This window comes from Saimiri boliviensis, chromosome 1, assembly GCF_048565385.1.
Source record: "Saimiri boliviensis isolate mSaiBol1 chromosome 1, mSaiBol1.pri, whole genome shotgun sequence".
Lineage (NCBI taxonomy): Eukaryota > Metazoa > Chordata > Mammalia > Primates > Cebidae > Saimiri > Saimiri boliviensis.
The window spans coordinates 101,678,962-101,706,168 of record NC_133449.1 but is presented as its reverse complement, the minus strand read 5'-3'; the positions used below and the strand labels follow the sequence as shown (position 1 = coordinate 101,706,168).

At 50.1% G+C, this 27,207-nt stretch overlaps 1 protein-coding gene across 7 annotated transcripts in view; it reads left to right on the top strand.

The window, feature by feature from the left end:
* The first annotated feature begins 557 nt into the window (after positions 1–557).
* KLHDC4 (kelch domain containing 4) overlaps positions 558–27,207 on the top strand; it is a 60,514-nt gene continuing 33,864 nt past the window's right edge. For 3 of the 7 annotated variants that reach the window (XM_074401107.1, XM_074401109.1, XM_010333693.3), the window contains exons 1-5: positions 558–740; positions 4,050–4,141; positions 8,476–8,554; positions 9,656–9,754; positions 12,423–12,559. In XM_074401107.1, coding sequence (XP_074257208.1) covers positions 642–740; positions 4,050–4,141; positions 8,476–8,554; positions 9,656–9,754; positions 12,423–12,559 — 506 coding nt within the window. In that variant the 5' untranslated portion in view covers positions 558–641. The other 4 variants (XM_074401128.1, XM_074401114.1, XM_074401117.1 and 1 more) reach the window with 4 other exon arrangements.

Genomic DNA, 27,207 nt, shown 5'->3' with positions numbered 1-27,207 from the left:
TCTCCTCGGACACGGGGACTGACTGGCTAGGTGGGGGCACAGGGCGTGAGAATGGCGAGCATGTCCCAGGTATGTCAGGCCGGGGTTGCCACGTTTTTGGTTTCTGTGTTTTGAAACAGGGTCTCGCTCTGTCGCGCAGGTTGGGGTGCCGTGGCGCAATCATAGCTCATGGCAGCCTGGAATCCCTTGAGTGAAGCGATCTTCCCGCCTCAGCCTCTGGAGGAGCCAGGACCACAGGCGCGCGCCACCACGCCCGGCTAATTATCTTCTTTTGCAAAGTTGGGGACGGCAGGTCTCGAACTTCTGGATTCAAGCAATCCGCCGGGCAGGGCCTCCCAAAGGGCCAGGGTTACAGGGATGAGCCACCGCGCCCAGCCCGGGGCGGGTCGTCTTCTCCCGGACCTTACGCGGAGTCCGAGGCCACGAAGCCCGCTGCCAAAGACCAAGCTCCAAGACCGAACCTAGGAAAGAGCCCAGGCGTGCCTCCACCCGGAAGCGACTCGGACTCGGGGCCGGAAGTGACGCCCTTTCTGTGCGTCTAGCCCGGAAACGGCCGCGCTCCGCCCCACGAACACCTGTTTCCGGGCGGAGAGCGCGCGCCGTTTCCTCTGGCGTTGCGCCGTGGCCTCGGATCCGGCAAGATGGGCAAGAAGGGTAAGAAGGAGAAGAAGGGCCGCGGCGCGGAGAAGACAGCCGCCAAGATGGAGAAGAAGGTGTCTAAGCGCTCGCGGAAGGAGGAGGTGAGTGGGACGGATCGGACCTAGCGGTCCGACGCCGCGGCCGTGCAGCCTGGGCCGAGCCCCTGCGTCCCCCGGGGTGGTGGGTCCTCGTGTGCGCTGTGGGAGCCTCGCCGGTCCCGCGGGAGAGCCGGTGCCGTAGGAACTGCCCCGGTGCCGTGTCCGGTCGGCTGCGCGGCGCCCGCCCCTTCCCGAGTCTCCACGTGCGTCCGGCCGCTTCGCGAAGAACGAAGGAGCTTCCCCTTGAACGTGCTTGCTTTTCTTCATATGGTGTGTCAGGCGTTTTTCTGCGTTTCCTCCCCCGTCTCCCTCCCTTTAAGGGGCAGCTGGGTGGTGGGAAGAGGCAGGGTTTTGGCGTGGGACGACCTGGGGTTGAGTCTGGGGAGTGCCTCTGCAAGATGCCTGGTCTGGGAGTAAGACACTTAGCTTTACCTGAACCTCACTCTTCTCATTTTTTAAAAGAGGTCGCACAATCACAGCATTCCTGAGGAGTGAGCAGCAGATGGGCTTGAGTAAGTGAAGAAGGCCCTGGAGCCGCAGGGTATCTCATAGCAGCTGATGGCGGCCACCACTATTGTCTTCTTCCTTCTGGTCCTCAGCCCAGGGTCTGCGGGGGAGGGGGAGTCCTGAACTTGGGGTTGAGTGTTTTTCCGCTACTGCTCATGGGTTTCCTAACCGGGGCAGTTTTCATGGCCAGTGTTTATTGCTTGCTGTGTGCCAGGCACATGCTACCTGGGCTTGAAAGCTCACAACTAGGTGAATTCCGCAGCACTGGTGTTCCCATTTGACAGGAATTCAGAACAGCAGGTGAACCATGAAGTAGTAGGAACTGGGATGTGACCCCATGTCTCCAATCCGGAGCTCTTGACCACATTGCCTTGTCCCTTTTCTTCCTAAATCGCTGATCTCTCCATGTACTCATCGTTCAAATAACGGAGTTGGACTTTTCCCTCACCCTCCTCTTAGCTCTGACATTCTTTTTTTTTTTTTTTTTTTTGAAACACAGTCGTGCTCTGTCGCCCAGGCTGGAGTGCAGTGGCATGAACTGCTGGTTAGGGTCGAGGCACAGGAAGTCAGTTTCCCTGTGTGGCATCTTCAGAATGGTGCTTGGTAAAAAGCAAGCACTCAGTAACCAGTTGTTAACTGTCATGTGTCCTTCCGTCGCCCAGTATGTAGGTGATTGTTACTGTAGCTTTCTGTAAGAGAGCGTGCGTGTCAGGCCTGGGGATTTTTATGTTATCTTAATGAATCCTCAAAACCTTTAAAATAACTGGTCATCTGATTTGGCTAGGTCCACAAGGATCATCGCTCTCTCAAGTTCAGCTGTCTGCAATGCAACCTAATCACGAGAGTGGTAATCTCATTATTTGACAGTCCTGGGAATTATTGGGGGAAGGGGGATCTTGGGGGCAGCTTGGAATTCTGCTCTGAGAGACTCCCGTATCAGATCACCTGGTGGCACCTGCTCTTGGTCCTGGCTCTGCCTGCCTCTCCAGCGTCTCCCTGGGCTCCCTCCAGCTAGAGTGCTTTTATTTTAGTGTCTCAAACGTGCCGAGTTCTGTCTGTGGTCTTATTTGTACCCTAGCCATACTCCTGTCATCTTCTCAGCATTCAGCTTAATGTCACCGTGGAGAGGCTATTACTGACTAGGCCACCAGCGTCACCCAGATGCTACCACCTTGCTCTTCCTGAGTCACCCAGTGATGATGAGGTTTACTCAAGTTTAAAGACTGCTGCCTTAGAGTAGCAATGGCAAAGCTTTCTCAGTTCATAGACGTTAGCATTTGAACTGTTTAACCTTGTTGAGCAAAAAAAAAAAAAAAAAAAAAAAGCAAGTTGAAAGAATGCAGTATGATACCATTTAATAGCTATTTATTTTGAGACGGAGTCTCGCTCTTGTTGCCCAGGCTGGAGTACAGTGACGTGATCTCAGCTCACTACAGCCTCTGCCTCCGGGGTTCAAGCAGTTCTCCTGCCTCAGCCTCCTCTGAGTAGCTGGGATTACAGGTGCCTGCCACCATGCCCGGCTAATTTTTTGTGTTTTTAGTAGAGACAGGGTTTCACCATGTTGGCCAGGCTGGTCTCAAACTCCTAACCTCGTGATCCACCCTTCTTGGCCTCCCGTAGTGCTGGGATTACAGGTGTGAGCCAATGCACCCGGCCCATTTAGTGAGATTTAAAACTGTAAAACAGTCCTACGTGTTGCTTAGGGACCGCGTGTGTAATAGAAGTGTAAAAAGCTTGAGACTAATAAGCTCCGAGTTCCAGGTAGTGGTTACTTTGGGGGATGTTTGGGTGCCACACGCGGGAGACATTGTATTCCTTACCCTGGGAACGGTGCACAGGAGTGTCTTGGATAAAGTTCTGTACCTTACATGTTTTAAATATCACATATATAGACTTCTAAGCAGTGTGTCCTGCTGTGAGAGCTTCTGACTGGGAGGGATTGACATTCACTCTGAGACTGAGGGGTGGGCTGAAGGAAACACGGATGGCGCGAGGTGGCTGTTGAGGATGAGGGAACGTGGTGTGTGTTCATTGAATGAACGGAGAGGAAGCCCGTGTAGCTCGGGGAGTGAGGGCTGGGTGCCAGGTGGGGTTGGAGAGGGAAATGATCTGCAGATGTCTGTAGCTCCAAGAAGGACAGCTGAGGATAGAAGGAGCTTGAGCTGTCGGGCTGGGGTGTCTCGTGAGTGTTGGGAAATGGGCTCTGGCTGAGGCAGGAACACTTGGTTCCAGCGCTGCTCCGCTCAGTGCCTTAAGTCACCCTCCATGCTAGGAAAACTCGAGAGCTTCCACAGACCGCAGCTGGTGTGTGCCGAGCCCTTGCTGTGCAGGCAGCGTTTTAACCAGTCGCAAGTCTTGCTCTGGTGGAGCTTATTATTTTATTATTTTGTTGGGGTAGAGGAGTGTGGAGGAAGTAAATGAGTGAGAAATGTATCAGACACTGCAGACTGGAAGACAGGCGGGTGCGCTGGCCGGGACTGGGTCGTGAGAGGCACTGAGGGTGCCTGCGGGGAAGTAGCTAGGGCTTGTCTAATGGAAGGCCCTGCAGGTGGAGCGTTAAGCGTTTGGAATGAGGTGATATTTGGAGCACACATTTACGCTTCTAATAAACCACCTTTGAGGTCCAGCTCTGGTGACTTTGGAGTGTGTTGAACTCTGCATTTCAAACACAGGCACAGTGTGTTACAGTTCACAGACGTGACCAAGCCCAGTCCAGTTGCACTGACTGGGAGGAAAGCTGAGCAGGCAGTGACTCCGTGGCACATCCAGGGAACGAGTCTCACGTGTGCCTGCTTGTTTTCCTAGGAGGACCTGGAGGCGCTCATAGCCCATTTCCAGACACTCGATGCCAAGAAGACGCAGATTGTGGAAACTCCGTGCTCCCCGCCTTCACCAAGGTGAGCAAGTCGTGTTTTTTTGCATTGTGTGTCTGTTTCTTTTTCTTCTATAAATTGAAAAACTACTTTAAATAGCACCGTGTTTCATATATGACCAGGCACTTGAGACTTTTTCATTATTAAAACCTGTTCTCAGTTCCTTTCTTCGGAAGAACTGGAATGCGGCTGTTCAGCCTTATTGTCCTGCAGAAACCAGGGGCCGGGGACTCCAGCACAGCTGCTCCCACCGGGCTCCTGTGCCGGGATTGAAAGGTCTTTGAAGGGTCATGATGTGTGGATGAGAGCGCTACCCCAGTAAGCTTTTTTTTTTTTTTTTGAGAGGAAGTTTCCCTCTTGTTGGCCAGGCTAGAGTGCAGTGGCATGACCTCGGCTCACTGCAATCTTCGCCTCCCAGGTTCAAGTGATTGTCCTGCTTCAGCCTCCCAAGTAGCTGAGATTGATTATAGGCATGCACCACCATGCCCAGCTAATTTTGTATTTTTAGTAGAGATGGGGTTTCTCCACGTTGTTCAGGCTGGCCTTGAACTTGCAACCTCAGGTGATCCACTCAGCCTCCCGAAGTGCTGGCATTACAGGTGTGAGCCACTGTGCCTGGCTTCTTTGGTTCTTAAGGTATTTTAAAAGAGCATATTGTAGGCAGAAAGCTGAAAATCACCATGGCTTTTTGCTGTGTTTGTAGTGCTTTTAAATTCTCATGTGAAAAGTTTGTTAAACATAAATTGTGTATAAGCCATTTTAAATGAATTTGAAAGTTATGTACAAACATTCCAAGCCTGCAGGATTTCAAACCCATGTGGGATGAGCTGGAATGAGAAATAACTTGCTTTATCTCCCTCAGTAGGAGATGAACCTTGCAGGATTTACCCTCTGAATAAAGCTGTTGCAGGCCCAAGTGGAAGCTAGTGTTCAGCCCTTCTGAAGTGGGGGGTGGTGATTGTGCTGCCTTTGCCTTGACAAGCTGTACCCACTGGCCTCAGAGGCAGGATTATCACCTGCGCAGAGGTGGGAGGAGCGTTGTGATGAGTCCCTGAGCAGAGTGGCCCCCTGTTGAGGCTACTCTGAAAGGCAGATGTCCTTCCTGGTTTCACTTTAATGTCCATTAGGATTTGAGTTTTATTTTTCCCTTTTTTCTTTTTTGAGATGGAGTCTTGCTTTATTGCCCAGATTGGAGTGCAGTGGAGCGATGTTGTCTCACTGCAGCCTCTGCCTCCCAGGTTTAAGTGATTCTCCTGCCTCTGCCTCCTGAGTAGCTGGGACTATAGGAGTGCACCACCACACCTGGCTAATTTTTGTATATTTAGTAGAGACAGGGTTTCATCATATTGGTCAGCCTGGTCTTGAAGTCCTGACCTCAGGTGATCCACCTCCCTGGTCCTCCCAAAGTGCTGGGATTACAGGCGTGAGCCACCTTGCCTGGCTGTTTTTCCCTTTAGTTTTGTCCTCATTGCCAAATGTAAGTTACGCGTGGTGAATGTACACTTTTTTTTTGGTTTGAGATGGAATATTGCTCTGTTGCCCAGGCTGGAGTGCAGTGGCATGATGTTGGCTCACTGCAACCTCTGCCTCCTGGGTTCAGGTGATTCTCCTGCCTCAGCCTCCCAAGTAGCTGGAATTACTGGCATGCGCCACCACACCTGGCTGATATCTGTGTTTTTAGTAGAGATGGCATTTCACCATATTAGCTAGGCTGGTCTCAAACTCCTGACCTCAGGTGATCCACCTGCCTCAGCATCCCAAAGTGTTGGGATTATAGGCATGAACCACTGTGACCTGCTGTAAATGTGCATTTTCATTTGAGTTGCTTTAAGGCTTCTGATATACCAGTGCTCCTGAGGAAAGCCACTTTGGGGATTGGTTTTATTTTTATTTTTTTGTAGAGACTTTTTTTATGTTGCCCAGGCTGGTCTTGAGTTCCTGAGCTCAGGTGATCCACGTACCTTGACTCCTCAGAGTGCTGGGATTACAGGTGTGAGTCACCGTGCCTGGCCTTTTAAATTTTTTGGTTTTGGTTCCTTTTTTAATATTTTAGAATTTTTCCATAAGGAATGTTCCCTACAAGTCAGGTTTCATGTCAGGATATAATTTAAGGTATTGATAGTTCCCTGGGTCAACTGGAAATGCTGCTTAAAAGGAGGGCCAGTTACTGAATCGGCTACCATGAGATTAAGACCTTTTGTTTGGTAACCTTAATAACCTCCAGCCTCCTACCTCTCAATCATATGACCTTAAAATCATGAGAATGACCAGTTTTTATTTTATTTTTTTGAGATGGCGTCTTGCTCTGTCACCCAGGTTGGAGTGCAGTTGGTGCTGTCTTGGCTCACTGCAACGTCCACCTCCCGGGTTCAAGCAATTCTCCTGCCTCAGCCTCCTGAGTTGCGGGGATTATAGGCATATGCCACTACACCCAGCTAGAATGACCAGTTTTTAAATGTGCATACCCTCAGAACTGGCTCTATGTGACTTCCCTGGAAAATGGGGCATGACATCAGCTGTGTCAGTACTTCACCTGCCTGTGTGGTAGAAACACCTGGGCTGGTGTGGCTGCAAGCTGGGTGGGGGCCTCAGCTTGGGCCCTGTGTGGACTGTTTCCCAAGTTGTGTTTGGTACTTTTCTGCAGAAAATCAATAGGTGTTTAAGCAAAAAAGGATTCACGGTGACAGAAATTTGGGAAACACTGTTTATTCTTTTTTTTTTTTTGAGACGGAGTTTCGCTCTTGTTACCCAGGCTGGAGTGCAATGGCACTATCTCAGCTCACCACAACCTCTGCCTCCTGGGTTCAGGCAATTCTCCTGCCTCAGCTTCCTGAGTAGCTGGGATTATAGGCACGCACCACCATGCCCAGCTAATTTTTCATATTTTTAGTAGAGACAGGGTTTCACCATGTTGACCAGGTTGGTCTCGATCTCTTGACCTCGTGATCTGCCCGCCTCGGCCTCCCAAAGTGCTGGGTTTACAGGCTTGAGCCACCGCGCCCGGCATTTTTTTTTTTTTTTTTTTGAGACGGAGTTTTGCTCTTATTGCCCAGGCTAGAGTGCACCGGCATGATCTTGGCTCACCAAAACCTCCACTTCCAGGATTCCAGCAATTTTCCTGCCTCAGCCTCCCAAACAGCTGCGATTGCAGGCATGTGCCACCATGCCCAGCTAATTTTTGTGTTTTTAGTAGAGACGGGGTTTCACCATGTTGACCAGGATGGTCTCGATCTGTTGACCTCGTGATCCACCCGCCTCGGCCTTCCAAAGTGCTGGGATTACAGGCTTGAGCCACCGTGCCCGGCTAAAGTTTATATTTTTTAGATGGTATTTGGCATGTATATTGAAATACTTAGATACTGAATTTTTTTTGCTTTGAGACGGAGTCTTGCTCTGTCACCAGGCTGGAGTGCAATGATGCAATCTTGGCTCACTGCAACCTCCACCTCCTGGGTTCAAGTGATTCTTCCACCTCAGCCTCCCAAGTAGCTGGGACCACAGGCACCTGGTACCATGCCTGGCCAATTTTTGTATTTTTAGTAGAGACATTGTTTTACCATTTTGGCCAGGATGGTCTCGATCTCTTGACCTCATGATCCTCCTGCCTTGGCCTCCCAAAGTGCGGGATTGCAAGCATGAGCCACTGCGCCCGGCCAATACTGAAATTTTTAGAACGGTTTTGAGGTGATTTGAGAGGATAGGCTTTTAAAAGAGGACAGTTTTGAGGGCCAGGTGTGGTGGCTCATGTCTGTAATCCGAGCACTTTGAGAGGCCAAGGTGGGCAGATCATTTGAGGTCCGGAGTTTGAGACTAGCATGGATAACACAGTGAAACCCTAAAAAATACAAAATCTCTACTGAAAAATACAAAAACTAGCTGGGCATTGTGGCGGGCACCTGTAATCCCAGCTACTAAGGAGGCTGAGGCAGGAGAATCGCTTGAATCCAGGAGGTGGAGGTTGCAGTGGGCTGAGATTGTGGTGTTACACTCCAGCTTGGGTGACAAGAGGGAAACTTCATCTCAAAGAAAACAAAGGACAGTTCTGGAACATTTGATACATTAATAGGGGCATCTGGACTTCTTCCTGCTTAGGGACTTTTTTTTTTTTTTTTTTTTTTTAAAAAAACAACTAGACACTGTGTCAGCCCAGCTCCAGGGCTGTCCTGGGAGTGTGGCCCTGGGCACTGGTAGAGGGGCCAAGAGGTTGACACCTGTGCTGATTTTCTGGATGCCAGGCTCTCTTTTAAGGAAGCGTAGAGGCACCGTTCTGTGGTGATAGAGGATTCTGTGAGGGAGGGGACGGCGCTCAGGTGGGGATTCGGGGAGACCTGCTGACCTGCTGCTTGTATCTCTTGTAGGTTAAATGCCTCCCTCTTGGCTCATCCTGAGAAAGATGAATTAATCCTTTTCGGAGGTGAATATTTCAATGGCCAAAAAGTAAAGTATATATATTTTTTCTTTTCTTCCTGTATGGCATGAGTATCATTTGATAGAAAGTTAAGGCAGTGACATCAAATACGCATTGGCCCTTTCACCTACCTCATAGCACGCACTTGAGCTGTCAGGCCTGATATGAGATGTCACCAGGATCGTCCAGGCACTGGCGTGACTGTTGATGACATCAGTGGTGCTGGAGTCTCCATTCCTGGGACTTACACTGAGCCCAGCTCTGCTGGCGTTGCTCTTGATGGGCGCGGCCCTTGTTGTGGGTGATGGTTCTGTTCCTCCTCCCAGTGGGTTTCCAGATTTTACCCTCAGCTTTTAGGTTGTCTTAAATAGGCAAAGTGCGGATAAATTGTAGGGCTACTTTTTGTTTTTGAGCAGGCCAGAAGGATCTGTGTTTCAGAATTGTATGTGAAACAGCAAAGCAGGAGCTCACCTTCCCTGTAGCCTGGGATGTCCCCTGGGGGATTGACTGCATTTGTCCATCTTCTTCTCTGAGTTTTTGTGCATTTAGAAACTAGGCTTGGCTGGACGTGGTGGCTCACGCCTCTAATCCCAGCACTTTGGGAGGCTGAGGCGGGCAGATTACCTGAGGTCATGAGTTTGAGACCAGCCTGCCCAACATGGTGAAACCCAGTCTCTACTAAAAATAGAAAAATGAGCCAGGTGTGGTGGCACACACCTGTAATCCCAGCTACTTGGGAGGCTGAGGCAGACATCGATTGAATCCGGGAGGCGGAGGTTGCAGTGAGCCGAAATCATGCCACTGCACTCTAGCCTGGACGACAGAGCAAGGCTCTGTCTAAAAAATAAATAAATAAATAAAACTAGGTTTTAATTAGAAGAATGACCAATCCTAATAAACAGGGGCTTTCAGTACCTTCCAGATTCATGGGCCTGGTGGGCATCCGGTCATTTCCATGGTGTCATTATCCCAGCAGCCCCAGGGAACCAGCCACATGGCCTCCCTGCGCTGTATGGTTTACATTGCTTTAGGATGTCAGTTTCCCAGGGAATCGTAATGCTTAAGACTGTTGTCAGCGCTTCTTGGAAGTGTATCGTTCATGACAGTGACACTCCTCTTCCTTCCTGCAGACTTTTTTGTATAATGAGCTCTATGTCTACAATATCAGAAAGGACACCTGGACCAAAGTCGACATCCCCAGTCCACCTCCGAGGCGCTGCGCTCACCAGGTAGTGTCCTTACTGACTCACAGCCGCCCTCCCTCTCTTCCCATGTGAGAGTCTGGAGAGTTGATAGGTGACGGTGGCTGCTGCAGAGGGGCTGGGCCATGAGATCCCCAGGCTCTACTGTTGGCTGCCTTGGATTCCTTACTCAGCTTCTTCACTGTGAGACGAGGGGGGTGAACACCTGCTCCCCAGGGGACCTGAGGATTGTGTGAGATATTCCATGTAAAATACCTGGTGGTGTGCCTAGCGTGTCCCGGCCACCGGCAGAATGCTCACTTCTCCTACTTGAGGCCCACGGTCTGGACTAGATGGTGAAGGTAGAACTGGGTGTTTGGGAAAGGTATGCATGGTGGAAGGAAAACAATTGTATCAGCAGAAAACGAGTGGTAATGGGTAACAGAGAAGTAGCTCTGACTTAGCATGCCGCCAGCTGGTTCCTTACATGGGAGAGCACAGTCAGAGCCATCACATCCTGTTGGGGAAGGGGCCCCGGCATCAGCTGTTCTGTAAGCTCTGGAAGGTTGAGTACTCTGTCCTTATCCTTGGTTTGACTCTGGTACGGTTGGACTTGCACAAAAAATAATTGCAGTGCCTGCCTCTCCAGTGCAGAGAAAGATCATCGCATCAGGCGACCACAGCATGATTCACACATTCCTCTGAAATATTTTTTTCCCCCTTTGCTGATTCTGTGCTTAGAAGTCACTTGCTAATGAAGTTGGTTCTGTGAGGAGGACCTGCCTGCCTGAGCTTAGTGAACATCCCATGCAGATGCAGGCTTGCAGGTGTTTGGGCGGGTTTAAAAATTACATTTTTATACTCCTGGATTTTATTTTTTTTTTTTGTTGAGACAGTGTCTCACTCTGTCACTCAGGCTGGAGTGCAGTGGCATTATATTGGCTCACTGCAACCTCCATCTCCCAGGTTCAAGCAATTCTCCTGCCTCAGCCTCCTGCGTAACTGTGATAACAAGCGCCTGTCACCATGCCTGGCTCACTTTTTGTATTTTTAGTAGAGATGAGACTTCACCATGTTGGCCAGGCTGGTCTCAAACTCATGACCTTGAGCGATCTGCCCACCTCGGCCTCCCAAAGTGCTGGGATTACAGGTGTAAGCCGCTGGGCCTGACCTTTCTTACCTATTCTTTTCTGTTTTAATCACTGATATTAACTACATTCTTAAACAATTGATGCCATGAAAGCCTTTGTGGTTTTCAGTTGGGCCTGACCTGTCATAGTTTGTTTTTAACTGGTTTGTTTTTAAGGGTTTTTCTCTGCAGTGTGGTGTTGGTGAGATTGGGAAGTATGGATCTCTGGGGTTTGGTGTGAGATTGCTATGGAGCCTGCAGGCTTGTGACTGGCCATTCGCTTGCTTTTTCTGACCTGAATCTTGTAATCATATTGAATAACTGGGATTGTATTAGGTAACTAAGATGCCTTCTGCATTTGAATCTTTATTTTTTTGAGACTGGAGTCCTGCTCTGTCTCCCAGGCTGGAGTGCAGTGGTTCTGTCTCAGCTCACTGCAACCTCTGCCTCCGAGTTCAAGCAATTCTCCTGCCTCAGGCTTCCGAGTAGCTGGGATTACAGACACACACCACCAAGTCTGGCTACTTTTTTGTAGAGACGGTGTTTGACCATCTTGTCCAGGCTGGTCTCAAACTCCAGACCTCCTGATCTCCCACCTCGGCCCTCCAAAGTGCTGGGATTACAGGTGTGAGCCACCGCACCCGGCCCATGAACACTTTCTTCTATGTGTGCATTGTACTTGTGGAGGGTAGTTTAGTTAGCACTTAATAGGTAGGAAAGGGATGAGCAACAGTAGGTGGACAGCTTTATTATAGATACTAAAAAATAAGACACTGCTAGGTTGTACCATGCCATTGCTCATGTTTGAAGTAACTAGCTGTGTCCACTTACGGGATATGGCATTGCCTACATTTAAATGGATGTTTATTTTGCAGCCTAGGGAGGCAGGAGAGGACAGTGGCTGAATATGGGCCGGTCACTTTGGAGGCCAGCAGCCTAGGGAGGCGGGAGAGGACAGTGGCTGAGTATGGGCTGGTCACTTTGGAGGCCAGCAGCCTAGGGGGGCAGGAGAGGACAGTGGGTGAGTGTGGGCCGGTCACTTTGGAGGCCGGCAGCCTAGCGGGGCAGGAGAGGACAGTGGCTGAGTGTGGGCCGGTCACTTTGGAGGCCGGCAGCCTAGCGGGGCAGGAGAGGACAGTGGGTGAGTGTGGGCCAGTCACTCTGGAGGTCGGCAGCCTAGGGAGGCGGGAGAGGACAGTGGCTGAGTATGGGCCAGTCACTTTGGAGGCCGGCAGCCTGGGGGTGGGGGGCGCAGGAGAGGACAATGGCTGAGTGTAGGCCGGTCACTCTGGAGGCCAGCAGCCTCGGGGGGGCAGGAGAGGACAGTGGCTGAGTGTGGGCCGGTCACTCTGGAGGCCAGCAGCCTGGAGGGGCCAGGAGAGGACAGTGGCTGAGTGTGGGCTGGTCACTCTGGAGGCCGGCAGCCTAGGGGGGCAGGAGAGGACAGTGGCGGAGTGTGGGCCAATCACTCTGAAGGCCAGCTGGGACAGTCGTGCGGTACTCAAGTACTCACCACTGCCGGTCATCCATGGAGCGGGCCCTGCTGCTGTGTGACTGTGGCCTGACTTGTCTCCTTTCTTTTCACAGGCGGTGATGGTGCCTCAAGGTGGTGGACAGCTGTGGGTCTTTGGAGGGGAGTTTGCCTCTCCCAATGGAGAGCAGTTCTACCACTACAAGGATCTCTGGGTACTGCATTTGGCCACCAAGACCTGGGAACAAGTCAAGTAAGAAGCCAGATGAGAAACTCAGCCCCAGACATGGCTCCTCTGTGCTCACGTGCTGAGCCTGAGTGCTGGGAGCAGACCTCAGAATACCAGGGCTGGGAGGATCCTGGGCCGCGGTCCGGGAGCCCAGTCTTGCTGGGTCCTAGGAGACCACGTTTTCTCTGGACCCTTCACAGGGAAGTGTGGCCCAGGTGTGGAGGGCGCCAGCTGCCTGGCCTTGGTGACAGCACTGCCAGGATCAGCTGGGGCAGCCGTGCCTTGGGCTTGCTCTCCAGGTTCCTCCCATCATCCGCCGCCAGCCTCTCTCTGGCCATGTTCCCGTCCTCCTCCTGTGGCCTTCACGTACACCCTTGGAGGCAGCTGTAGGTACCTGCTTGCTGGAAGGGGAGCCGATCGCCATCAATACGTGTCATTTACTAAAAGGGCGTACGTGCTCTTTTCATGTGGAGTTGGTGTAGAAACAGTGGAGCTGGCCAGAGGCATTTCTCTTGAGTGAACCCACTCAGCCTCTGTTGGTTTCCCCTTTGTTGGGAATGTTACTGCCGGGTTTCTGATGCACATGTACCACCGGTGTCTCCCGTGAGTCAGGAGCTGTGTGTCTGTCTCTGTGTAGAGTCAGATGGTGTGTTTGCTTATCAGTTTTTGAAGAGAAGAAGAAGCCTAGTGAAATGCCAGACTGAAGTAGAGTTGTTAGGTGTGGCTTGGCCTGATTGCCATGGCTGCGACTCACCCTTACAGGCACCATCTCCTGCCATTAAAGTGGCAGAGCAGAGGTCCCTTTCCCTGGAGGCAGGCCGCTGCACACAGGCCTACTCTGCATCCGGGGCTTCGGCTGGAGGACGGTGGTGCTCCATAACTGTGGAGCCCCAGCTTTGTTATGTCACGGTGAGCCTTGTTGGGGTGTTGGGGTGTTGGAGGGTCTGTTCTGTTGACTCCACTGCTGTGCCTGGCTCGAGGCCGGGAGTGTTAACCAGTCAGATGAAGAGTCCACGTTGCATCGAGGGTGCGTGCAGGTGGATTCGCTGCACTAGGCCCGTGTGCTGGAGGAGGGCGTGACCATAGCCTTACAGCGGGACCCGGAAGGCGCTGTGGTATGGGTGGGTTTCAGGGTTCCCTGGCTTCTCAGCCCCCTTTCTCATGCTTGCTTTGGAAAAGGTTCATGATTTTAGTAGACACAGCAATCAGGAAATAACCTCGATGCTGAAAATGGGTTTGCGTGTCTCAAAACTCACGGACTTGAAGTATTCTCACTCAGCAGGAGTCGTCGTCTCTTGCTTTTTGTAGCTATTCCTTTCAGAGCCCACTTGGGACTGATTTGATTGTTCACATTTGGCAAATCGGTGTGTGTGTGTGTGTGTGTGTGTGTGTGTGTGTGTGTGTGTGACGAAGTGTTGCTCTGTCATTCAGGCTGGAGTGCTGTGGCGAGATTTCGCCTCACTGCAACCTCTGCCTCCTGGGTTCAAGCAATTCTTCTGCCTCAGCCTCCTGAGTAGCTGGGACTACAGGCACACACCACCAGGCCAGCTAATATTTTTTTGTATTTTTTTACTAGAGATGGGGTTTCACCATATTGGCCAGGCTGATCTTGAACTCCTGACCTTGTGATCCGCCCACTTCAGCCTCTCAAAGTGCTGGGATTACAGGCGTGAGCCACCATGCCCAGCCTGATTAATTTTTGTAAATACCATTTTAAATAGCATTTCCAAGGGAAATGGGGTACACGGTGGGTGCCTGGTCACTTTGGGATTGGCCCTGGCCTGTCTCTTGGGCAGGCAGCTGTGGGTGGCAGCCTCTACCCTCGTGTGCAGCTCCAGCTGCATCCCATGCTGTTGGCTCGTCCACACACAGGACATCCAGGTAGCTGCCCGGGGTCAGGATTGTCTGATAAACAGACATCTTGTTACTTGAATGCTTTCTTGTTGTAATTAGAACAATTAAAACAGGAGACTTGTTTTAATTACAGGGGAATTATGTCCTTCACTGTCTTCTTTTTGCCGAAATCATCATTTGTGGAGATACCTTGTCTCTGGTGATGATTTCTGGTTCTGCTGGGCCTAAGTAGTCATTAGCAAGGGAGACCTCTGGGGGTCATGGAGACCTGGCAAAGCATTGCTTTGAGATGTTTGCCTTGGCATCCAGGGTGTGACTGGTGGGTCCGCAGGTCACCCTTGGTCCTGGAGGGGCATGTGAAGTATGAGTCTGATAAGGAGACACGGCCTGTTCTGAGTACAGATTTGGAGGTCAGGAAATTGAGAGTGTGCCCCTAAATTAATTAATCCTTCCTTTCTTTCTCTTCCTCTCTCTCTCTCACTTTTTCTTTCCTTTTCTTTCTCTTTCTCTTTTTTTATTATTGTTACCTATTTATTTAGTAGAGACGGGGTTTCATCCTGTTGACCAGGCTAGTCTCGAACTCCTGACCTCAGGTGATCCGACTGCTTCGGCCTCCCAAAGTGCTCAGATTTCAGGATTGAGCTACCGCACCCGGCCTCTTTCTTTTTCTTTCTGGTCTGTCTTGTGTCTCTGTCTCCTTTCTCTCCTTTTTCTGTCTCTCTCTCTCTCTCTCTCTCTCTCTCTCTCTCTCCTCCCTTTCTTTCTCTCTTTTCGCTCTGTCTCTCTCTCCCCTTCCTTTTTTCCTTCTTCAAGAAACGAAGTTTTACTGTTGCCCTGGCTGGAGTACAGTGGTGTGATCACACCTTAATGCAGCCTCAAACTCCTGGGCTCAAGTGGTCTTCCTGCCTCAGCCTCCCAGGTAGCTGGGATCACAGGTGTTGCACCACTGTGCATGACAAAAATTTTTTTTTAAGACATGGAGTCTTGCTCTGTCCCCCAGGGTGGAGTACAATGGCACGATCTTGGGTCACTGCAACCTCTGCCTCCTGGGTTCAAGCAGTTCTCCTGCATCAGTCTCCCAAGTGGCTGGGATTACAGGCACATGCCACCACACCCGTCTGATTTTTGTACTTTTAATAGAGACGGGGTTTCACCATGTTGGCCAGGCTGGTCTTGAACTCCTGACCTCATGATCTGCCTGCCTCTGCCTCCCAAAGTGCTGAGATTACAGGTGTGAGCCACTGTGTCCGGCTTAAAAATTTTTTTTTTCTTTTTTTAGAGATGGGGTCTTGTTATATTGCCCAGGCTGGTCTTGAACTCTTGGCCTCAGTGATTCTTCTGCTTCAACCTTCTGAGTAGCTGGGATTATAGGCGTGAGCCTCTCTGCCGGGCTGAGCAGCTTAATTTCTGTGTGTCTGCTGCTCAGCAGGATTTGGTTACTGCTGCTTCACGTGTCTGTGATTGGGAGACGCCTTACCTTGAGCCCTGCTCGGGTGTGAAGGCCCTGGTGAGACTCACAATGGTAACAAATGGTCTGCGGGAGATGATGTTGGACAGCAGATGGCCGGGTCCCTTACCACGTTCTCTCCCACCATGTAGTCAGCTTAGGGTGCTGAGCGCTTGCCCTCATTAACACCAGGTATCTTGACTGTCCTCATGGCCTCAAACTGCCCTCTTCTGCCCTGTCCCGATGTTGTCTTGAAGACCTTAAATGTGAGTGACCCCCTTCTATTGTGTACCAGCTCCAAGCACATCTTAGCTAAGGTTTCCTGAGCAAGACATTCAGCAGAAGCCAGAATAGATGAATGGATTTGCCCATATAAAACAGAAAGGTCTTTGTGTGGAAAAGGACACCACAGGGAAAGTTAAAAATAGTGACTGGTGGGGAGAATTCACCTGCAACATCAAGCAGAGCTCATATCAGGGAAGGTGGTGCCCTGTGAAGCAGAGCAGCAGGCTGGGCAGAAGGCATCACGAGGCAGGCCGTATTTGTACATGGTTTGTACAAAATGCATGTACAAAAGTATTTCCAAAAAACGATGCAGAACAACATATGCTTGGAAAAAAGCCTGCATGTGTGCACGTGTGTGCACATGCGTATGTGATTATATGCACGTTTGCGAGCGTGTGTACATGTCCTTGTGTGTATGCATGGTTGTGTGCATGCATGTGTATGTGAGAGTGTGAGCATGTGTGCATGCATAGGTAGTGTGTGTGCTGGCACGCCTGTGCTTGTGATTGTGCATGCATGTGTGTGCATGCATGATTGCATGTATGTGAGCATGTCTGTGCATGCACCTGCGTATGTGTACACACCTGCCAGTACACATCTAGCGAACCCAGTACGTGCACACTGTATGTGCACATGAGATCTGTATTGTTCCTGAGGTTTCTTTTGATTTACTGATCTTTTCTTGGTGATATTTTTTTTTTTTTTTTTTTTTTTGAGACGGAGTTTCGCTCTTGTTACCCAGGCTGGAGTGCAATGGCATGATCTCGGCTCACCGCAACCTCCGCCTCCTGGGTTCAGGCAATTCTCCTGCCTCAGCCTCCTGAGTAGCTGGGATTATAGGCACGCACCACCATGCCCAGCTAATTTTTTTTTTGTATTTTTAGTAGAGACGGGGTTTCACCATGTTGACCAGGTTGGTCTCGATCTCTCGACCTTGTGATCCACCCGCCTCGGCCTCCCAAAGTGCTGGGATTACAGGCTTGAGCCACCGCGCCCGGCCCTTGGTGATATTTTTTAATGTGATTTTAATTACTGTAGCTTTATGGTATATTTTGATAGCTTGGAAGATTTTTCTCATTTAAAGTCTTTGCTTTTTATTTCATGAGCTTTACCATCAGTTTTTCAAATTCTTGTTTTTTTCTGAGACAGAGTCTAGCTCTGTCACCAAGGCTGGAGTGCAGTGGTGCAGTCTCAGCTCACTACAACCTCTGCCTTGCTCGTTCAAGAGATTCTCCTGCCTCAGCCTCCTGAGTAACTGCGATTACAGGTGCCTGCAACTATACCTGGCTAATTTTGGTATTTTTAGTAGATTCAGGGTTTCACCATGTTGGTCAGGTTGTTCTCAAACTCAACCTTGTTACTCACCCGCCTCGGCCTCCCGAAGTATTGGGATTACTGATGCCTGCCACCATGCCTGGCTAATTTTTGTATTTTTAGTAGAAACACGGTTTGCCGTGTTGGCCAGGCTAGTCGTGAACTTCTGACCTCAGGTGATCTGCCCACCTCTGCCTCCCAAAGTGCTGGGATTGCAGGTATGAACCACCGTGCCCGGCCCTCAAATTCTGACTTTGAAAGTCCAGTAGAGTTTCAGTGGGATTGCATTTGCTGATAAATTGCATTTACGGAGTGACACCATCATAATCCACAGTCTTCCCCCTTGGGAACACTGTACATCTCTCCATTTGGTTGAGTTTATTTCTTTATTTAAAAATTTAAACCTGGACCGTGGTGGTGAGAGTGTCAAATCGTAACCACTAAACACCCTGGGAAGTTAGGTTTATTTATTTATTTTTAATTCTTTAGTCAACTTTAAAATGCCCGGAAGTAAAATTGCAGAGTAAAGACCAGGTGCAGTGGCTCATGCCTGTAATCCCAGCATTTTAGGAGGCCAAGTATGGAGCATCACTTTAGCCCAGGAGTTTGAGACTATCCTGGACAACATAGTAAGACCGCATCTTTAACAAAGAAATTATCTAGGTATGCTGGTACATGTGTACACACAGCTACTTGGGAGGCTGGGGTGGGAGGATCACTTCAGCTCAGGAGTTGAAGGTGGCAGTGAGCTGTGATTGCATCACTGCACTGCAGTCTGGGCTACAGTGAGGCCCCATGACTTAAAAACAAAATCAGAGTGCAAGGCATACACATTTATAAAGCCTTTGACCTCGTGTATAATGGTTCTCCTAAAAGCCTCAAGTCAGTGCTCATGCTGGCTGGTGGAGGGCTGACTCTTAGTGTGATGCCTGTGCGGGACACTCCTGTGTTGGGATTTTCCTTGTGTTCTCTGTGCTCACCTTCGCTTCATAACTGGCAGACCCTGGACTACAGCTGCAGCACCTTGCAGAATGAGTCTGGCCTGCCCTGATAGGAAGGCCTTATGGGCAGCTTGTCTAGGGCGGCTGTGTTTTGATTCTGGGCTTAGAGAGCAGTAGGGGGTTTTCCTGGTCCAGTGGCCAGCAGAGCCGTCCACTGGCAGAGAAGAGGACCGTGTGTGGTGGTTCTGAAACCTTTGTACTCCACATAGCCCCCAGGGAGCCCAGGAGAATGTTCCTTCCTGCCTTCCCACTGCAGACATCAGTCAATTCAGAGCAGGTTTGAGGTGAGGTTGAGGAATGTGTGTTTTACCCTAACTTTTCTCTGCACCCTCTCCATGATGCCAGTCCTGATGGCTCTGATCCATAGGCAGAGTCCTGTTATGATCTGCTCAGCCTCGGTGACTGGTGGAAGGCATGCTTATTTTGAATACTTTTCAGCAGATGTGAAATTTTTTAGCTGCTACTTGTAAGAAGTAAGAATATGCATGTAAAATACCTCTTAGAGCCTTAACAATGAGAATAGCCTAGGTTTTGCTTTTGAAGTTACTCAAGGCTGCAGAATGGAAGCATTCTCCCGAGGTTTGGCGGGGCAGGCTCTTGAGTGCTGTGCAGCCTGATTGATGGTCATGTCCTAGCATAGCTGGGGACGGTGCTGGGGACCGCAGGGTGCAGGTGGCCTGTCGATTTCTCGGACTGCGCTGCAGCGTGTGGGATCCTGGTGCCGTGCTGCCTCTAACTGGGCTTGGTGGTTCATGCGCTACGTGGCCACTGCTGAGAGAGGACTACTTTGGCTGTTTTTGTCTGATTTTTTTTTTTTTTTTTTTAATCTAAAAGGAAAGGAGATTCAGCCACAGTGAAAACTGTCTTTTGCCCTTTCTGAGGGAGATTGCTTTGGCAGGCCCTGTGCTGAGTGTGAGAGAATCCCCTTGGGGTGGGCTTTATGGCTTTTCAGAATTCCAGGAAAAGCTCATCAGGAAACAGTAGAAGTTGCTACCATGATCCAGTCCTACACTGTGCAGTCTTTTTGTTTTGTTTTGGTTTCTCTTTTTTCTTGTGTGCATTCTTTTTTTAGTGAATATTTTTGACGCGTGTGGGGCGAGTTTTTCAGCTGAGGGAACTGAAGTCGGTAGGAATTAAATATTAGTAAAGGTACAGAGTCTGAACTCAGTATCTGGAGTAGTCTACTCCTTGGCTTTTAAGGTTTGTCTTGTAGGAAGGCAGAATAGAGTGCCTCTTGTTGTCGTTTTTAACAGTGATACGTATTTTGGGATGCTTCTGACTTGAGTTGGGTTAATGTATAGTAGTGGTCCCCAACCTTTTTGGCACCAGAGGATAGTTCATGGAAGACAATTTTTCCACCAATGGTGGGGTTGGGGGATGGCTTCAGGATGAAACTGTTCCACCTCAGATCATCAGGCATTAGATTCTCCTAAGGAGCACACCGCCTAGATCCTGCAACCCAAGTCCTGTTCACAGTAGAGTTCACGCTTCTGTGAGAATCTGATGCTTCTGCTGGATTGACAGAGGTGGAGCTCAGCCGGTGATCCAGCCGGGTTCCTGACGGGCGCATGGCCCTCCGTGCAGGTCAGCTCTTGTTAGGCTCTGTCTCCTGTGTTTTGGTTGGTTTGTGGCTGTTTTTATAGCACATAGGGTGATGTGGGTGATGTGGATACTTTCTAATAGTCTCATCCTCTTTATTTTAGCAACAGACAAGATGACATGTGGTTACTTCTTAACAGTCTGTCATCCTCTTCTCCATTCTAGCAACAGATAGGAATACCTACCTCATAATGGTTTGAAAAGGAAGGAAAATAGTAATGGCGACGTCAAGATGAAAACTCAGGCATGTGAGCGTCACCGCCTCGTTGGACGGCTGCCTGTGGCCAGCGCTTGCAGCTATTTTGAGGTCTCTTCAGTCTCGACCTTGAGTGGGAGGTGCCTGTAGAGCTGCCCCGTTCTGACTTTGCAACATAGGTCTATGTGCTGTTTCTTATTTTTATTTCTGTATGTTTTAAATGTGCGTGTGCTCATGTGAGTTTGAAGCAAAGGAAGGAGTTGTGCTCAGGGCGGTGGTGTTAATCATGGTGGGTGTGGGGAGGGCTGGGAAGAGGAAGGGTTGGAAGACCCCTTTTCTTTCCCATGTGAACAGATGCTGGTGACTTAAGGTCTGTCTGTGGTTATTGGCAAGAGTGATTAGAAACTGTGAAACACTAACAAGGCCAGCATCCAGTGTTTACAGAGGATTTTCCTTTGGTAAAGGTGTATCATGGTGGAGACGGGTCACAGCTGGGGGTGCAGGCAGCTCCCAGGAAGGCAGGAGCCACACACCCCGCCCCACTGCCATGGTCCAGTCAGGCCTGGGCCCTCCCAGCGTCAGGCTCTGGAGCAGGAGGGGAGGTGGCTGCTCCTGGGAGCCCCTCAAAGTAGGGTTTCCCCTCTCCCCGCCCCCCGACCTGACCACCTCCTGTTGTGCTGCCCAGCCCAGGGCCTCTGGGATAGGGAGGAGAGAGAGAGTGGGGACTCCCCCTCGGGCCGCACGTGTGTCTGGTCGGTGTGCTGGAGTTCTCGTTTCCCTCCTCCATCATGGTGGGCCTGCCCTGCCTGCTGAGCTTGCTGGCTTAAACACTCACAGCCTGGTTAGATCCGCCTGCCACACGTGACAGCAAGCGCTTCTCTAGGCACTCGCCACCTTCTCTCCCTGCCCCTGCAGGAGTTGCGGGGAGGTGGGGGGGGAGATTGGTTTCTCTCCATTGGTTTCTGAGCTGGAGCCGTCTGAGGGATCGTCTGTGTCTCACAGATGGAGGCCAGGCCACTTCAGGACCGTGCCCGATAGGTGTTTCATAACAGCTTTCTCTGAGATGTGATTCATATACCATCAAATCACCCTTTAAAAAGTATAATTCAGTGGTTTTTAGCATATTCACAGAATTGTGCAACCAACACGGTGATTTAAATTTAGTGCATTTTCATCCCCCAAAAAGAAACCCCATCTCCCCGGCAGTCACCTCACCTTCCTCCGTCGCTGGTCCCTGCTGCCCGCGTCTGTGGATCTGCCTATTCTGGGTATTTCTTAAAAGCGGAATCAAACTATGTGGCCTCTGTCACGGGCTCTTCTTTCTGTGTGGTCTGTCGGGACATGTCCTGCTGTCCTGGGCATCAGCGCCTCACTCCTGTGGCTGGATGGTGTGCTGGTGTGTGGACGGCATGCTGGCGTGTGGACAGTGTGCTGGCATTATTGGTGGCAGGCCGGCGGTGTGGCCGGCGCGCTGGTGTGTGGGTGGGCTGTGTTTTGTTTATCTGCTCTCTCTCGGGCACTTGCGCTGTTTCCACTTTTCTGCTATTGCAGGTGATGCTGCAGTGAACATTCATGGACAGTGCATACATCTTTCTATGCATTGGAGCACGTGGGAGATGACTGATATTGTTTGGTTGCGTGAAGATACAGGTATGTGTGTGTGCGCGCGCGTGCACGCGCATACAATATTACCTCCTGATGTGAGGAAGGGTTTATCATTTGGTCGTCAGCTAAAGCTGCATCTGAGTGAAAGTCAGTTTCCTGGAGAATGCACCTCATCAGGGTGATTCTGTTATTTTATGATTCTGTAATGAAGGACAGCAACGAGTCAGCTGCAGTCAGGCAGACAGCACCTTACAGTGGCTGGCCTCTGAGAGTCTCAGGTGTGAAGTACAGGTCGCCCTGGGAATGGACACGCCTTGCTCTGCCCTGTAGGCGTGGGTGAGGGCGGGTTGTGTTACATGTTCTGAGGCTCTCTGACTCCATGGACATCTGGGTTCTATGGACAGGAAACAGCAGTAGCTCCTGAAGACGGAACCTTTCCTGCTGGAAAGCCAGGGTGTATGTGTATTCCCCGTTGTGCAGTTTGCACAACAGGGAATGATGATCGTTTGAGTCTGTGATAGGACGGAGGTGGAACTCAGGTGTACGTAAAGAGAGACTGATTTGTAGAGAAACCAGGAGGTGAGCCGGAGTGTAGTGGTATGATCTTGGCTCACTGCAACCTCTGGCTCCTGAACTTGAGTGATTCTCCTGACTCAGCCTCCTGAGTAGCTGGGATTACAGGCGCCTACTACCACGCCCGGCTAATTTTTGTATTTTTAGTAGAGATGGGGTTTCACCATGTTGGCCAGGCTGGTGTCAAACTCCTGATCCACCTGCCTCACCCTCCCAAAGTGCTGGGATTATAGGCGTAAGCCACCACGCCCTGCTGATTTTCTTATCTGTAAAATGAGGATAAATGCATATAAGAGGACTGGGCGCAGCATGGAATAAATACTCCACAAATGGTGGTTTACTGTGAATGGTCATCATTAAGATGAGAAAAGGGTGTGGTTTATAGGCTGCCTGAGTTCTGGAGATGGCTGCTAATCATGCCACACGCCGTGATTAAGTGTCCCGTTTTTACTCTGTCACCATTTGTTATTTGATGGACCTGATCCTCGGAGGAGCAGGGCGGAATTCCAAAGGCATGTGTTTGAACTGAAAGGGGAGGTGCTTGCTCAGGGCTCTCCTGGGGCTGTTCTGTAACCACTGTTGAGAGACAGGGCTCCTCTAATCTGAGGATGACCGACTAGGTTGAGTTCCCTGTTGGCTCAGCCCCTGTGACCTGGACCGTCAGGGGTATGGTAGGAATTGCTCCCTCGCTCAGCAGATGTCTGAAGGCCACAGGTGCGGCAGGTCCTGCAGTGGGGCTTTGTCATGATATTCCTGTCCACGACGGACTGCGCATGTGTTGGTGGTTCCCTAGAATGATCATACTGTGTTTTTACCTCCCTTTTTTGTGTTGAGGCAAATAATTGCCATCCTGTTATGGTAGCCTAGAGTGTCTGGTACAGTACCATGCAGTCCAGGTTTGTGGCCGAGAAGCAGTGTGTTCTCCTGACTGCCCAGGTGTGTGGCGGGCTGTGCCTTCCAGGAGCGTGTGAGTGCACTCTGACAGCACAGTTTTGACAGCACAGTGACAGAGTTGCCTGGCAATATGTTGTTCTCAGAACCTGTCTGTCATTAAGCAGTGTGAGACTGTATATTGTAGAATTTTGTAAGGTACAGACTTCAGAATTTTTCCGAGAAGCATTTGCATATGGAATGCTTACCTCTGATTGGACCCTGAACTTGTGGGGTTATCTGGTGTGTATCCGTTTTCTGCTAATGTCATGGCACAGCCCATTGGAGGGGCCTGGTGGGGACACTGCCTGGCAGCTTGCCCCATTTGGCCTTCTGTTCTGTGCAGCTTCTGAGCCTCGAGGCAACCACCCCCACCATGTCCCACTGTATTCCGTGATGTCCATAGACTTCTGGCTCAGGAGGAAATGTGAATGTTTTAAGACTCCATATTTAGGCATGACAGCAGTTGCAAAGCCTGTTGGGGATTCAAATATAAACGGGCTTTTTGAAGTAACTATTTTTCTGAAGAGGGATGTGGAGTATTTTTATGGAAGTTTTCTCCCTTTTTAGGTACAAAACACTGATATTTGGCTACTGCCACAGAAGTTAATTGAGTCCTTTGTGTCAGCCAGAGGATGAGACTCCGGTGGGATTCCCATGCAGGCAGCGGAAGGAGGCCCCGCCCTAGCGCCCATAGGGTGGCCGGGGGCACCCCTCAGCCCCAGGCCTTGTGTTCCGTTGCTGGACGGGGATGGCAGTGACAGCACTCAGTTCTTTTTTTGAGGCAGACTTGGATGCAAACACAGTGGTTTAGTTTTGAATGAAGGTCTGGTCCTCAGATTGTTCTTAAAAAGTAATCCATCAGGAAATGGATCAGCAAGAAGGGGTTCATTTCTTGCCCCATGTGTGTGGGGTTTTCTTCACAATCGATTCTCTTGCATGTGCTGTATCCGTTGTATGGCTGTCCTGTGGGGCACCCAGCCAGGAGGGGATGGAGCTGCTGTGGAGTCTGTGGAACTGTGAAGTGAGGCCAACTTGCAGAACTCCGTAGAGAGTTAGTGAGCGGAGGTCCCGCTACGCACCCCAAAGGCTCATACCAGCTCCAGGTTGAATTAGTAGAATGGATGTCTAGAAAAAGGGACTGCTTGCTTCTGGTTGACTTTCCACGGATGGGTGTGGTGGTCATTCTGAGTGCCACTAAAAGGAATGCTGCGAATGGAGGGTGCTGGAGGAGAGAAGCCAGTGGGAACCTGCGTGTGAACAGTGAGAATGGAATTTGCTCCAGCCCCCTGGGAGTCACCCTGGTGATTCGGTGAATGATCCCTCTGAACTTTGTAAACTTGGAATAGATCACTCAAGCTTCCTTTTAACTTATAGAGTCCATGTCTTGATGTGTTTTTAGGGTACTTGCCTCTTTGTGGACTTTTACAGAAAATGTTGTAAGTGGGTTTGGGGGATTGCTGTGTAACATGCAGAAAAATAAAGGGCGGAAGAATGCGTTGTCTAAGTAGGCACCGACTTGTGTGATGAAAGCTGTAATTATCCTTTGCAGCCCAGAGTTGCTGTGACCTGTGTGGAGAGGTTGGAGGGCCAGGCAGAGAGTGCGTATGAATGGATTCCTAAGTAGGCGAGGTGGGTCATCAGTGAGGATCCCGGGGAGTGGATTCCCAAGCAGGAGGTGAGTCGAGTCATCAGGATCCCAGGGAATGGCCGCAGCGCCTCTGCTCACTGACCCCCCTTAAGGCCCTGCCCTGGTGCTTGTGGCTCTAGGAGATTTCCTCGGTAGTCCCAGCACACGTACCTGTTGAGGCCCATATTGTAGCCCAAAACCTTCCCTGTGTGCTCGGCCTTCTCTGTGCTTGGCCTCCTCTGTACCTGGGCGCCCTGCACATCCGTGGCCTGTGTACACACCTCTACAAGCTTTCTGAGCACCTGCTGCCCCAGCGCCGCATCCCCACCCCACTCTGTTCCGTTGCTCCTCTCTCTTCCCGTTGCTCCTCTCTCTGGTTGTGACAGTCACGGCTGCTCACTGGAGGACTGCTGGGAGATGCAGAAAGAATCAAGACCAGAAAACCACTGAGTACCCCCATATAGAATCAGGAATAGGATTGGCCTTGCATCCTGCCTTTCACTTAGTTTTTTTGAGCATTCTCCCATGATATGCAGTATTTTAAAGAATGTTTTTTTGTTTGTTTTTTTTTGTAAACTCCTCTGAGCTAAAAGAATCTGTTTCTTAAACATCTTTGTCAAGTTGTTAGAATGAAACGGTATCTGCTTTATTTGAAATTCTTTGATTTCTAGGGAGGTTGATTACAGTTTTGTTTTTATTATTTGTATATTTTTGAGGTTTTAAATTTGCTTTTTGTATTTATTGCTGTATATTTTTATATCAGTGTTATTGAGGCACAATTAAAATAAAATTCAATAACTTGCATACCTTTTAGGTATACAGTTAGATGAGCGTTATGAAATATGCACACCTATGTAATCACCACCACAGTCGAGACATAGGCCTTCTCGTCACCCCCGAGAGCACCCTCCTACCCTTTGTAGTTGGTCCCCTCCCGGCACCTACCCCGCAAAGCCACTGTGGGCCATGGTGGCATCTCGCGTTTATGACGCCCGTGTGCGTGGAGTCCAGCGGAGCCTGATTTCGTTCAGCGAGGTGATTGCTGTGTTCGTCAGTAGATGATTCCCTTTTGTTTCTGAGAAGTCTTCCCCAGTGTGGGCAGCAGCGCACGCTGTTCATTCACCCACTGAAGGACAGCTCGGCTGTTGGGGTGACAGTTCCGAGAGCATCTGTGAACATGTGCATGTCAGTCTTGTGCGGACCACTGTTTTCCTTTCTCTTGAGTAAATGTTTATTGTCATATTGCTAAGTTGTGCACCAGGTTTATGTTCCACATTACAGGAGACAGTCACTGGGCTTCACTGTCCTGCATTCTCACTGTGCTGTGGGTCCAGCCACCCCGCGGCCTCCTCAGCACTCGATGTTGTCTTGATCTCAGGTGCCCAGCCATGTGTGGTAGGAGGTCACGGTGGATTAGGCACGTGTTTCCCTGACCACTTGTGATGGTGGGCATCTTTTCCTGTTTTCATTGGCCATTTTCCATCTTTTTCCTCCATTTTTATATCATAAGAACTTTCTGATCAAATCTTTTGTTTGTATTTTTATTGAGTCATTTATCTTATTGTTAGAAGGTACAGTTCTGGACCGGGCACAATGACTCATGCCTGTAATCCCAGCACTTTGGGAAGTTGAAGCGGGCAGATCACTTGAGGTCAAGAGTTCAAGACCAGGCCGGGCGCGGTGGCTCAAGCCTGTAATCCCAGCACTTTGGGAGGCTGAGGCGAGTGGATCACGAGGTCAAGAGATCGAGACCATCCTGGCCAACATGGTGATACCCCGTCTCTACTAAAAGTACAAAAAAATTAGCTGGGCTTGGTGGCGCGTGCCTGTAGTCCCAGCTACTCAGGAGGCTGAGGCTGGAGAATTTCCTGAACCCAGGAGGCGGAGGTTGTGGTGAGCCGAGATCGCGCCATTGCACTCCAGCCTGGGTGACAAGAGAGAAACTCCATCTCAAAAAAAAAAAAGAGTTCAAGACCAAGCTGGCTAACATGGCAAAACCCCATCTCTTCTAAAAAATACAAAAAAAATTAGCCAGGCATGGCGGTGCACACTTGTAATCCCAGCTACTCAGAAGGCTGAAGCAGGAGAACTGGTTAAACTTGGGAGGCAGAAGTGCAGTGAGCCAAGATAGCACCACTACACTCCGGCCTGGGTTACAGAGTGAGACACCATTTCAAAAAAAGAAAAAAAAAATGGAATTCTCTATGTATTCTGGATTCAAATCATTTGTTAGTCATG